The sequence below is a fragment of the Tiliqua scincoides genome, chromosome 3 (assembly GCF_035046505.1).
Source record: "Tiliqua scincoides isolate rTilSci1 chromosome 3, rTilSci1.hap2, whole genome shotgun sequence".
NCBI lineage: Eukaryota > Metazoa > Chordata > Lepidosauria > Squamata > Scincidae > Tiliqua > Tiliqua scincoides.
In genome coordinates, this window is record NC_089823.1 from 168340651 (window position 1) to 168354911 (window position 14261).

At 51.1% G+C, this 14261-nt stretch overlaps 1 protein-coding gene across 1 annotated transcript in view; it reads left to right on the plus strand.

The window, feature by feature from the left end:
• The first annotated feature begins 6843 nt into the window (after positions 1-6843).
• The window catches only part of EBF3 (EBF transcription factor 3), a 193885-nt gene continuing 186467 nt past the window's right edge, over positions 6844-14261 (plus strand). The window contains exons 1-3 of the mRNA XM_066621433.1: positions 6844-6935; positions 7299-7455; positions 7911-7973. Coding sequence (XP_066477530.1) covers positions 6844-6935; positions 7299-7455; positions 7911-7973 — 312 coding nt within the window. The remainder of the gene's footprint in view (positions 6936-7298; positions 7456-7910; positions 7974-14261) is intronic.

Below are 14261 nucleotides of genomic sequence, written 5' to 3' on the forward strand. Positions count from 1 at the left end.
AACATGCGCACGTGCCTGCCCGGGGTCTGATCTCGGGGTTGGATGCGACCTGGGGGGAGCGCAGGACGGGTGGCTGCGTGCAGAGGTGTGCGCGATTTTCAGCCCCTGCCTTGCCACCCGCCGTCGTGGGCGCCCCGAGATCTCTGTGCCCTTTTGTGTGAAGGGAAGGAAGCGGCGGGGCTGGGCTCGGAGGAGACATCAAAGGCTCGGCCGGCAGGGCGAATCCAGCTCCTTCCAACTCAGCCTCCCTGGGCTCGCCTGCTGCTCAGCTGGACGCTCCCTGGCAAGAGGGGCCGCCGCCAACCTCTGAGCCAAGCGACGGCTGCAGTAGCAGACAGCAGGCTTGTGGGCGGCTTGTGGGAGCCCAGCGCCAGCCAGAGGAGGGGGGATGTTGTGGAATGAACCCCCCTGGCCCAACCCACCCCCCGCAGTGGCCCCCAAAGTGCACGCCTTGCCAGCAGAGGGATCTTTCAAGGAGTCGCCTGGCAAGGCTTCTTTCCCAAAAGCCAATGCCCAGTTATGCCAAGGGCAGCCTGATGTATCAAGCGCACGCGTTTACAAGGGGAAGCGTCCTGCAGCCACAGAATCCGGAGTCGTTTCGCCTGTTTGGCCAAGAGGGCAGGCGTTGCACCCCCAAACCCAGCCAGCAGTCAGTGCACGCGTCCTCGCCCCCCCCCCCGTAAGTGTTCTGGGGATGTCCTGGCCATATCTGACCAAGGAGCTGACACAGAAATTCACAGTCCCTGCAGAAAGAACTCGCTCAGATTGGTTTCCGTGAAATCGGGCACCAATTGGAACCAGACACGTTCTGAGGCAAAGGCGCCCGGAAAGGAAAGACACCTCCAAAGCTGAAACATGGGTGCTGGCAAGTTGACTTCGATCCTTTGCCTGGCCATCTCCGAGAGAAGAATGCCAGTCCCAAGAACCAGGGTGGACCTAAACCGAGAGGCGTGCGGAGATGCGAGTGTGTGTGGGGGAGTGACTCCCCACCCCTGACAGTTCTCCCCCCCCCCCAACTTTATTCCCTCCAAAGTTTCTTAAGCCAAAGAGTTGAAACTTTCGCCGCCCCATGCCTGGAGAGAGGGGAATCCCGGGGAGAAGGGAGGGAGGGACGCCTAGCGTGGAACTGAGCACCAGGCAGAATGCACGTGGGAAAAGTTGGAGGGTTTGAACTACCCAGATGTAACAGTTTTTTCTTAGGCGGGGTGGTGGCAGGAGGCAAAATGTGAAGTGGTTGAGATAACAGTCCCGAGAGAGAGAGAGAGAGAGAGAGAGAGAGAGATAATAATAATAATAATAATAATAATAATAATAATAATAATAATAATAATAATAATAATAATAATAATAAATAGGTGGAAACGAATACTCTCCAAGGTTGGAGAGGTGAGGGAAAACATTTGAATCTGTGGGATCCGTGTACAGTGTAGGATTCGGGGTCAGGACGCCTGTGTGGTTGGAGAACACAGAAAGGAAAGGTGGGGAAGATCTTAAACAAGATTTATGGGAGACTGCGATTTCTTTTCTCCGGCTTAGAACAGACGAGGGCTTCACAATGGGGCATGCTGAAAGGCTGGGCTGGCCGTGTCCCTTTTCTGTTCTTGTTTGTTTCGGGGGGGGGGGGGAGAGGCGCCTGGCTCTGGTGGTGAAAGCCGAGGGGGGCTCTGTCCCTTTAAGGTCACTGCATGCTCTGGTATGATGCTCGGAAGGACAGCTGGGCAATGGCCATCTGACTGACTCCGGCTTGACATCTGGGAGCCCACTGGTGTGTGGCACGCGAATCGCTTGATGTCGCTATTTAAATGCAAATTTGTGGGGGATCATTGAAGCCTCACCCCGTAAATCCACACAAAAGGAACACTTCACGCACTCCGAGGAGGAGGAGGATCGTGACTTCGGGAGGTCTGGGCTGCCCCATGCAAATGGCATTCAAATCCGCAGCACCTTCTGCATTTGCTAAGGTCAAGACTTCTTGGGCGCGGGGGGGTGGCGGCGGGGGGAGAGGGCTGCTGCTGCTGGGCGGCCGGGCAGCGCCTCTCCCCGCGAGGCTGAAGCTCGCTCGCTCCCAGGCGCTCTTCCTCGACCCCGGGGGGAAGGGGGCGACCCTCTCCCCCAGCGCCAGGGCGATCGGGCCTGTGGGCTCCGCCCCAGGTGGCCAAAGTTTCCAAGCCCTGCCAGCCAGGGAAAGTTTCCTGCTCGCCCCTGGGTGGAAGTACATCGCCTTCCCCAGGGGCATCCGCTCCCCACGAAGTTCACCTTGCCCAGCAGAGCGGCGCTTCGGGACCGGCTCCTTCCCCAACTCCCCGAGGCGGCCTCCCCGAGTTGGGTTACTGAAGAGCTGATTCCCTCTAAGCCTCGCGCGGGCACCTGTCTAAAGCGGCTCTCTCTTCTCCAGCAAGTCGCCCGTCACTTGCCCCGCTGCGCCGGGGGCCAAGCTGCGTGTCTGCTCCCTGCCTTTCACCCCTGCAGGAAACTTGGGTTTCGGGAAGGGATACTTTGTATAAGCAGCCCAGGAGATGAGATGAGATGAGATGAGATGAGATGAGATGAGATGAGATGAAAGAAAGAAAGAAAGAAAGAAAGAAAGAAAGAAAGAAAGAAAGAAAGAAAGAAAGAAAGAAAGAAAGAAAGAAAGAAAGAAAGAAAGAAAGAAAGAAAGAAAGAAAGAAAGAATAAGAACAGCCCCACTGGATCAGGCCATAGGCCCATCTAGTCCAGCTTCCTGTATCTCACAGCGGCCCACCAAATGCCCCAGGGAGCACCCCAGATAACAAGAGACCTGCATCCTGGTGCATCTGGCATTCTGACATAGCCCATTTCTAAAATCAGGAGGTTGCACATACACTTCATGGCTTGTAACCCAGAGAGAGAGAGAGAGAGAGAGAGAGAGAGAGAGAGAGAGAGAGAGAGAGAGAGAGAGAGAGAGAGAGAGAGAGAGAGAGAGAGAGAGAAAGAAAGAAAGAAAGAAAGAAAGAAAGAAAGAAAGAAAGAAAGAAAGAAAGAAAAAGTTGTTGAATGATAAAGACCGTATTTTCCACGCTTTGGGTGCAGGACCAGATGATCTAGAAAATGAGCTGAAATAGATTCAGCCTCAGAGTCTGATGTGAAGAGCAGCTGACTCCCCTAGTTCTGGCCAGATGGCTTCTGAACACAGATTTGCATTCATTTTCGCTTAATATCGTCCAGAAGAGTGGGGCAGCTGCATTTGTTGTCAAAAAGGTTTAAAACTCCCCTTTCTTTCTGGAGCAGGATCGTTACCTTATTTGATGGGGGCTTAGGCAACTTTCACCCCCTCTCCCTCTCTCTCTCCCCCTCCTTTTAGTCAACAGTATCAGATTTAAAAGGATTTGTTTTAAAACCTTCTAATTTGGTAATCAGATTTAAATCGCCTTGGCGCGTGTAATCTGAATTAAAGATACTGTAAATGGCTTGAAGCAGGATGCTTTTGTTCGTAGGGGCGCGGGACAACTTCAGCCGGATTCAGGATATTTTCTGAAATTGGCCACGATCGGATCTTCGCTGCAAGCTGGAAAAGTATCACACACACACACTCAAGCTAACAAGCAAACAAACAACACTATTTTGTGCGTGATGGAACTAGGAAGCTCCATCGGTTCAGTATAATCTACAAGGCAGAAAAGGAGACCAAGAGATCCTATTTTTCTCCCTCCAACCTGTTTTGTAACTTTAGTGTTGCCCTGAAGTCCAGCCCAGCAGAAACGTTGACACCTTCGAGTGTATCCCACAGTCACACTCCGGGATTATTCCGGAGACAGGATTTTCCCTTTAATTTATCATGAATAGTTTCTATACACTTTGATTTAAGGTTATTAACATTCTATAGACAGTGGCATCTTTAATATGTGGCGATCGCTTCTAAAGACTAATCTCATTACCCTCAAATAGTCATAAAATATGATTTTATTATACTTACGTATTTAATTAGACGGCCAGCAATGTAATGGATTTTGAGATCGGGTAGAGCAACAGCTTTGATAATTCACTTATCTTTAGCAATAGTCATTAACCCCCAACACCAGCAAAATAGATTGCTTTCTAACACATCTTTCCGCACCCCCTCACCCTTGGAGGAGGGATCGGGGGTCCCCTGACAACACAAATCGGACTTCGATTTTCACCGATTAATTAAAATATTAACGTACAGACCCTGCCAATTCACATAAAAGGAACTCCTAACCCACCCAAGATGGGGGAAGCTTTTTATTCAGTGCCCTGATTGGGCTCTGGTCTTTTCTTCTTCTTGTGGTTAATATGTACATATATATAAGAGGGACGGTTGACTGGGAAGGGTGGGGGAGAGTCTGTTGTGTCTCTGCAGGACGACCAGGACCCCCTTTGTCTATCCCCAGGGTCTTCTAGTCGGAAAAGCAAAAGTCCTTTAAAAAGCATCTATCTATCTATCTATCTATCTATCTATCTATCTATCTATCTATCTATCTATCTATCTATCTGGATAATTCACCCGGTGCTGTCAGTGTCTCTCATCTTACCACTAATTAGCAGTTTCGCTCTTACTCCAATAGACCTACAGTTGTAAGAGCCAGCACTTTTGAAGGTGCATCTCTCTCTCTCTCTCTCTCTCTCTCTCTCTCTGCCATACACACACCCTCTACTGATTCCTCGAAATCAGAGTTTCAAAGATAGCCCTGCTCTGCCTTTCCTAACCTGTTACCGGAAAGCAGCTAAAAGGCAAGCAGAAGAGAATCACCACCGGGCATCGATTGGGATTTTAAAGATCTCTTCACGTGTTTGTCCTCTTCTCTACGAAACATCAATAGGAGCACAACTTTATAGCCTGGTTTGGCTTTGTGCGTGTGCGTGTGTGTTTTTAAACCAGACAGGTCAGAAAGCAGGGTTTGCATGCCTCAACGTGCGTGGGGATCCAGGTCGTGTGTGGGGGGCGGGGGCGGGCTATTGTTCCTGATGGCGTGAACCTACCCCACAAATATTAGTGGAAAGTTTGCATTTCGCGGCTGCAACCCCCCTTCCCCCCCCACTATTGACCCGACTTGGAGAAGTCCTTTACTCCAAGGTAGAGGCGATTCACTGGCACTCGTGCCCGTCCCCGCAGCTTGCAGACCACCTGTAATATTTGCCGGGCTGGGGTAGTGATCCAATTCAACCGGATCCCTCACTGAGGCGTGTGTGCGCGCGCCTAAGGCAGCCAGATCTACCAGCTTGGCCAATTCCCTTGCCAGCCCGCGTGCAACCTGGTCGAAATGGCCCCTTTCTCCCCTAATTGAACCCAAATAGTGCTGGAAGGGGGAGGGAGGGGGAGGACCTTAACAACGGACCTGCTTGTACCTGCTGATGACCAGCCTGCTTCCCCCCACAATCCTAAACAGGTCTACTCAGAAGTAAGTCCTATTGTGTTCAGTGGGACTTACTCCCAGGAAAGTGAGGTTAGGATTGCAGCCACACAGAAAGAGAGAGAGAGAGAGAGAGAGAGTTTCTTTTGCCCTGAAAGGTGCATTTGGGTGCAGGTCTTGCGGCGCCTCCTGCTTCACACCCAGCCCGGCTCGGTCTCTGTTGTGGGTATTTAGGCACACACACACACCCGTCTTTTGAACAATCGTGAGTCTTTGCAAATTGCCAGGCGCTCCAGCTGTCTTTGTGCGGCGACTTAAGGGGAGAGAGAGAGAGAGAGAGAGAGAGAGAGAGGATCCTAACTTCATTGGCTGCTGGCGCGCGTGTGTGTTGCATGCATATCTATATGATTATATATATATATATATATATATATATATATATATATATATATATATATATATATATATATATATATATATAATAAAAAAACCATCGGCTTGCATTCTAAGGGAGGGGGCCACGCGGAGGCTGCAGAAGGCAGGCAGGCAGTCAGTCAGAACGAAACAAGCTGTGTAGCTCGCTCTCGCTCTCTCTCTCTCTCTCTGCCGGCCAGAGGGAGGACTTGCTCTGGCCCCATATATGGTGCTGGCCCCGCCCCCCGCACGTCAGAATCTGACAGCGCCGTTCCCGGGGGTTTAGAGTTTTGGCTCCCGGGAAAGGTTCCATTCCTCGGGGATAGAGGGCTGAGTTTTGTGCGCTTCCCATCCATTCGGCGAGACGCGCGGGGCCCCTCGCCGAGCTCTCTCCCGTGCCCGGGCACACCTCCGCGGTCATCATTTTGGCGTTTATTTGTCTTTTGGAGCAGGAGAGCCTTGCCAGAAGTGGTCGATTCCGCCGCGTCCTGAAGCTTGGGGGGGGATGCTGTTTGACTAGCAGGAGGAGGCGGAGGACCGGGAGGATGACACCACGTTGAGAAGCCTCGGCAAACAAACCACCCCAAAAACATTTATTTATTTGTGAAAGAGGACGGAAAGGGGGGGCGAAGAGGCAGCCTCCAGAACCACGGCTGTAGTTGCGACTTTTTTGAAAAAAAGAAACGCACAAACACACACACACACACTTTCACACAGAGCGACCGGCATTCTTTTTTCTGGTTGTTGTTGTTGTTTTTCCAAACCTCCAAACTGGAACGCCACCCAAGTAGAACTGCGCCGTATATTGTTGATGTCGTGCCAAGCCAGGACAGACTGAAGACGGGGAGACGACTCGAACTGGGCTTCTCTCCTACTGATCGCGGGGAGTAAAGTCATCTCTGGTCGCCAAGGAGAGCGAGACCGAAAGGGGGGGACCGACAGAGCCGAGGAAGAGCCTGCGACCAACTCCGACCCCCCCACCCCCCCAGCTGACATTCGCCACCCTTTTTCTTAACCCCTTTTGGTGAGGAGCTGCTTTCGCCCCAAAATTGTTTTAATGTTTGGGATTCAGGAAAATATACCACGAGGTGGGACGACCATGAAAGAAGAACCGCTGGGCAGTGGAATGAACCCAGTGCGCTCCTGGATGCATACCGCTGGGGTCGTGGATGCGAACACGGCCGCCCAGAGGTACGTCTGCCAAATGGTCCTCTTCCCCTTCCCTCGCCTGCCTTTCTCATCCCGACCGTAAATCGCCCTCGATGCTCCAGATCAATTACGATCTCCCTGAACTCCGCTTCGGTGTGTCCCCCCCACCCTCCCCCCTTGTCTCTCTCTCTCTCTCTCTCTCCTCTCCCTCTTCATTACATCATATTACTGCTGTAGTGACAAATCAAGAAATTCTCCCTTTCCCCCAAATGTAATTCCCATCCTCTCCCCATGTTTTCTTTTTTAAAACCAGAAGCCTCTTCACCCACCCCCACCCCCCAAACTCTCTGTTTCTCCGGTGCCTGCCGTTCTCACCGAGACGTTATCTTGTTTTTGTCCCCGCAGCGGTGTGGGGTTGGCTCGGGCACATTTCGAGAAACAGCCGCCTTCCAATCTCAGAAAATCCAATTTTTTCCACTTCGTCTTAGCTCTGTACGACAGGCAGGGACAGCCAGTGGAGATTGAGAGAACAGCTTTTGTGGACTTTGTGGAAAAAGAGAAAGTAAGTTTTTTTTGTGTGTTTTATCTAACCTCCTCCAAACCAAAACCACTAAAAAAAAAAAAAAAAAACCCCAAACCAAACCACACACACGACACACACTCCTAGTGTGATTTAAGCCTACCGATTACAGATCGTTTTTACCACGAGCCAGGCATCGCCAGTCTAAAGGGACTTCTCAGGCGTCCCAAACCACGTGTAGTTTCCCCCAAGTTCTCAAGCTGCGGACTGGCCTCTTAAGACGGGCTTGCAAAGTTCTCACCGGCTTGCTTTCACCGCCAAAATGCACATTTTTCTGCCCAAAAGCAAAACGATGCCTCCCACAAGGTTGATTAAACAGACCCAAACCAAGGCACCGACGTGCTGCGGAGATCTGCTTAGAAAGGCAGCCTCAGACAGGCGAGGGCATCCCGTTTCCCTTTCCCACATTAAATGCCATTATTTGTCATTGCTTGCAGGAGCCAAACAATGAAAAACTAACAATGGAATTCACTATAAACTCCAGTTATTGTACAGTAACGGTAAGTTTTATTCCACGCTAACCTCCTCGTGTGTGTGTGTGTATTTGTGTGTGTGTGTGTACCTTTACGTGCCACCACATTGCTGCAGCCTGAAAAACAACAAACAAAGGGTATAAAGATTTTGAGATTAAATTACATGACTGTGAACACGGTTCTTCTCATGGCATAGAAGGAAAACAAAACATAAACGATCGATAAGTCAATGGTACTTTACATGATTAACCGCCTGGTCTTGAAGCAGAAAGTTAAAAAAAACAAAACAAAACCACCACCCTGAATCAATATCTGCTCCAACACAACATCATCACTCTGAAGACATTTTTTTCCTCCCAGTTTTGCAAATTAATGTTAATTATTGGGACTGCTCAGCTCCATCATGCCAGGTGCCAAAGATTCCACCCCCAAGAGCCTTGAAGCAGGGCAGCCAATATGGACCAGTGAAATTAATTTTTCCAAATCCAAGCCATCAGGCTCTTGTTTCCAGTGTGGTGTTTTAGATGTAACTTTGTGACAACCCAGGCCGGTATAACGAAGCACAAAATGCCTGGATTGCCTCGGTCAGGGCTATTGTTCCATATTTCTGTGATTTTAGCCTTCAGGCAGACACAGCCTTAGTCCAGATATTTTTTTTTTAATTCGAATTCCCCCCCCCCCCCCCACACACACACGTTTTGGAGTAAGCTACTATACATAGCACATCGCGTTTAACTGGCTGTTGTCGTGTATCCATTGTGTCTTGTGTGTACCTTCCTTGTTCCCCACATCCTTTCTCTAACAAAAAGTGGCCTCTGTTTTGTTTGTCACCCCCTTTGCAGGAGTCAGAACGGAACAGGATTTGTACGTTCGCCTAATAGATTCATGACCAAACAGGTGAGAAAGTTTTAAGTTGTTTTTTTGGTTTGGTTTGGTTTTTCCTGAAGAGTTGTGAGTTGTGTGTCCTCTTTCCACTTTCCAGGGAATGGGACTCTTCGTGGCTCTGTCTTGCCTGATCTTCTTGCAGCCTCTTGGACGTGTTAATTAAAAATGCCATCCTATTGATAAATATTTAGAAGTGAAATAGTTTTATAGTTACTAGCCTAAGCCTGGTGTTAATACGCCGCCCTTTGGAGTCAGATTTCCATCTGATTGATATTAAGAAAAGGAGAAGTGACAGGGAGGGAAATGTCTAGTGTGGCCCCCATTTTACTATAAAACAGCCTGGAAGAGGAATTCTAGAACACGGGAGACAAGCAAAAAGCATCTGGACGCTTTTGCTGTCCTTTCCCACTTTCCAAACGGCATGATTTAGTCTCGCGGGACGTTTATTTGGGATGTAAAAGTTAAATGTGTTGAGGTGAAAGTCATCTTGTTCTCCACTAGTCTAGATTCACCTCGCAGCCCCCATCTCCATAATTCAAGCTCTGTGCTCCAGGGGTCACCCAAACCCGTCCATTTTCCCTGAGATCAGCTCCTGTTTCTTTCTCCAACCTCTGTCATCCCTTGTAAATAACATAATTACAAGCAGGTTCTTATTAAATTATTTAACCTGTCTTGGGCAACTTTCTCGAGGATAACTACGCGTGATCAGGACTGCTCCAAGACAATTAAAGGGGGGGGAAGCAAAGCTGCCCTAGTAGCTGGTGGTGGCTCAACTTTTAAATTTTACCCTATTTTTCCCTCTCAAGAGGTCCATTTGCTCCTCGTTCGTCATGCTCCCACTCTTCCAGGAAAACAAGATACTGTTTTAACGAGGGGAACTGGTGTCTTTCGGAATAAGATAGCATTCCGGAGATGTTCCTCCTGTATAAAATGTTCAGAACGTGTTTAGCTCTCTGGATCAAAGAATTCAAAGGGAGAAATGCTTTTTCTGCCATCACCTACAACAATTCAGTTAAAATATATTAACAAAACCACAGGGTAGGCTATTCAAACCGCTTGCCTGGGACACTCACTGTGGCTCCATTCAAACCACCGAATACTGTCTCTCCCCATCCTCTTTCGAAAAACCCAGAAAGTTTTTAGGGAACTGGACCAAAAATAGGGTTCAATTGAAGGTTTTTTTTAGGGATCTGGACCCAAAATAGAGTTCAATGTAAGTTTTTTTTTAGGGATCTGGACCCAAAATAGGGTTCGATTTAAATACCCCCCAGCAGTAAGTGAGTGGTGAAAAGCCAAGCTGACAGGGAAGCCTCGACAAAGACGGAGGCGTTGCGCCCTCCAATCATTTTTTCAATAGGTTACAGAGAAGCCCCCTTTTCAACTCTGGAGCGCTCTCGAGTTGACAATGTCTTTTTCTTTCCTTTGGGCAGAGCAGCTAAATGTTTTCGGAAATGGCTGGAGGCTAATTAAGAGGGGACCAGCGGCAGCTCTGTAAGTTGGGCTGCTTTGGAATAAAAGGGTGGGGGGGGGGGAGAGAGAGGAACATTTTCGAGCCCAGTTTTATTGGTGGTCGAAGCCACGGATCTTTGCAGCAGCCCCAGTGCTGAAAATAAAGGCTTTTAATTTCTCTTCGCTGACGGGGAGGAAAGAGAGAGGGGGGGGGTGAGGAAAGAAAAGAGCCCAGTAACTGATCAAAGAGTCAATGGCGCTGAACCGACAGTTTATGGATTTCTGTTGGTGCCACCAAATAAAAAATAAATCACATCTAAATACGCGGATTCATCAGAGGCGAAGTAACAATCACCAGAAGTTATCCGGCGCGCTGCAATAACAAACACTCGCAGCCCCCGACCGCCTGTTATGTCTGCGGGCTCGTATATTACTGCAGCTTTTCCCAGGCAGGCGATGCCCGCCTGCTCGGCTGGGGGAGGCGCTGCCGCCGCCCTGGGAGAACGAGGCCCTGTCTCCAGCGTGGCAGGCTCTCCCTGCTGCAAGGGACCCCCAAGCCCCCGAGCAGGGTGGCACTGCGAGGAGCAAGAAGTGGCTCCCCAGTGGGGGGCTGATCCGGGAGGTAGGAGTGGGGGGGAGCTTGTGGTGCCACTTGGAGGCTGGTGGAGGTGCAGGCCTAGCTCCTGGGGCAGCAGGGCCTGCCTCCCCCTTCCCCCCGCCGCACGCAGCCCCTCTGCAAAAGAAGGCACATGGAAGCAAGTGACCTCATGGAGCACAGACGGCTGAGGAGGCCCGGGAAGAGGGAGGGGAGAGGGAGGGAGGGAGGAGGGAGCAGCTTGCTGGAGGGCGACAAGCAGGGCAGGCGGCTGCGCCTGTGTCCCTCGCTCGGCTGCAGCCCGGGGAGAGCCGGAGCGCGCGTGCGCCCGCCCGCCCGCCCGCCCGCGGGGAAGCCTCTCCCGGGGAGCCGGGCAGGAGAAGGCTCTCTGTGTCCCTGGGCTGGGGGAGGGGCGGGAAGCCGAGTGCAGCCAGGCGCTGGCTGGCTGGCTGGCTGGCTGGCTGGCGCTGCCGCCGCCGCTCGCAGGCAGTCCGGTCAGGCACGACGGTTCCCCGAAGTCTGGAGAGGAGCGGAGGGGGCGGCGAGAGACAGCCGAGGGAGAGGGAGAAGGCGCACCTCTAGCTCCGCGCCATCTGTTAGAGCCTCTGCTCAAAACCCACTCGAGCGTGTGCCCAGACGCACTCGCCTTTTCTCGCCCAAGAAAAATCATTGTTAGCAGTTTCAAAATAAACACCAGATTGCCCATTAGCACTTTCTTCCCCAAATATCAGGCCCGGCACCAGCAGATTGCTGCGCGCGCACGCAGGCAGGCAGGCTGCTGGGATTCCTCCAGGCGGCTGCTTAGAGACGCTGCTGCTTTGCGGGGGGTGGGAAACCCCCCCCCCAACTACTTCCACTAGCTGCACCTAGAAGGAATGCCTTATAAAACAGACCGGCAGTACTGATGGGGGAAGTCCCTTTCCTCCTGCAGAAGCTCCAATCCTAGCCACACTTATAAGACTAGAATGGCATTTACTTCTGAGTAGACAGGCCTAGGATTGGGCTCTCAGCCGGCAATCCTAATCACCCTTTCCTGGGAGTAAGCTCACGGTCTAGAATGGGATTTTCTTCTGAGTAGACAGGCATAGGATTGGGCTCTCACCGCCTTACATCTGTCCTGTCTGCTTCCATCTATTGCACTGCTCTTAACTGCAAAGCATGGGCCAAAGAAGCACTTGGTCCTGGTCCCCACGCGTTGCGGTTTGTCCCATCCCTAGACACCTAACAGCCCAATCCTCAGAGGTCCCATTGAGTTCAACGGGGCTGACTCCCAGGAAAGCATGCCCAGGATTGCAGTCTAAGAGCCCAATCCTATGCATGTCTACTCAGAAGTAAGTCCCATTAGAGCCAATGGGGCTTACTCCCAGGAAAATGTGGCGAGGATTGGGCTGTAATACTCCAGTCTTGTTCTTGAGAATGCCACAGAGCCCGATCCTATGCCTGTCTACCCAGAAGTCCCAAGGGGTATTAATCCCAGGAAAGTGTGACTAGGATTGTAGCTCCGGTGAACTTGCTGCCTTTTGGGGGTGTGTGTGTGAGAATGGGCTTGGATCCTACTTGCTGCAAGAGCAGTGGTCATAAAGCCCTTCTCACGAGCGAGTAACAAGCTCCAAACTTAACAGAAATCCCATAAAAATAAAATTGGCAGGCTGCATCCTTTTCACCGCTGAGAACATACTGCAAGGTCCTGAGTGCAAAGACTTTGTAGAGTTAATCATCTTGTAAGGGAAACTTTTGGAAGCCGGTGCTGTCCACACGGCCCTTTTCTCCAGTCCAGCAAAACCTTTTGTGCTTTTTTAGGTAAAGCCATAATGTTTCTTTTGGTGCTGCTTGTTAATCCAAACCCCAGGGGGTGTATAAAGTATAGCGCTAATGCTTCTAATTGGAATAACATGTTACCACGAAATTGCTTTTTTTATATATTACATTTTTTTCATTTGCAGCCTTTTCTGACACAGCCTTTAAAAAGGTAAATTGAAAGAAAACACACACACACATATACACCCCAAAATACACGCACACACCCCCAGACCTGCCTTTTGGCCGTGTCAAAGTGTGCAGTGTAAAAGGAAAGTCGATCAGCTCCAACGGGGTCCCTATAGGGAAAAGCCAGCCTTGGCAAAGGCCCCGTCTTCCAGCACAATCCTAGGCACGACTACTCAGAAGTAAGTCCCATTGTGTTCAGTGGGGCTCACTCCCGAGAAAGTGTGGCATAGGCTTGCAGCCACAGAGCCCAAGTCTGGGCATGTCTACTCGGAAGTAAGCCCCGTTGGAGGCTTGCTCCCAGCTAAGTGTGCCTAGGTGTGCATAGGCTTCCTCCTTGGTCAGTGTGCGTAGGTGTGCAGAGCCCAATCCTATGCATGTCTACTCAGAAGTAAACCCCATTATAGTCCATGGGGCTTACGCCCAACAGGATTGTAGTCTTACAAATCCGAATGGTGCTCTGCTGTCCTTGATTTTTTTCCCCCCCCCTGGGAGTTTTGCTTCCACGACCTGGGCTGTCTCCTTCCTCGTGGAGCCCAGATGGGGACGGGGTGGTGGTGGTGGTGGGAATAGGAGTGGCTAATGTAGCAGGAGGAAAGGGCCGTTTGTCTTAATTGGGTGTCTTCCCCCCCCTCTTGTATTTCTGCATTTATTTAAATTCCAAAAGCCTCCCCCTGCGCTGGTTTGCCCTCTGCCTTGACGGTGCTGCTCTTCCAGAGAGAGACACGTGTTGTCTTTCTATGTGTATCTGTTTGAAAGCTTCACGTGTCGTGACCCGGATCTGTGTCAGGAAGCAGCGCGGATGGGACTGCGGGACGTGCTCGGAGTAGCCTGGGAGAGAGCTGGGCCTCCCGCTTCCAGGGATCAGAAGAAGGGAAATGGGAAGGCGGGCAGGAGCGGAGGCTGGGTGGTGTCTAGAGAGAAGACTAACAACCCAATCCTAGGTATGTCTACTCAGAAGTAAGTCCCCATAGAATCAATGGGGCTTACTCCTGGGTAAGTGTGGCTAGGACTGCAGCCTCACAGCCCACTTCTAGGCATGTCTACTCAGAAGTAAGTCCCCTTAGAGTCAACGGGGCTTGCTCCCAGGTAAGCGTGCATAGGGTTGCAGCCGGAGAGAGGCGATCACCAAGCTCCTGCTGCAGGGGCGGCTGGCTGACTTGGGTGGCGCTTCCAAGGAAGGAAAGGCGGCCAGGCAGGGTCGGCCCTTCCGCCCTCCTCCCCGCTCCGTCGCAGAGAAGGCGAGGCTGGCATGAGGGCGGAATAACGGGCCAGGCTGACAAATGGTTCTTGGACAGGTAAGCCAAGAGTGAAACAGGTCAGTAAGCGAAATAAGGCGCCACACACACAGCCCACCCCCGCGCCCAATTGAGCGTTGCACAGGCCAATCCTAGGCATGTTTA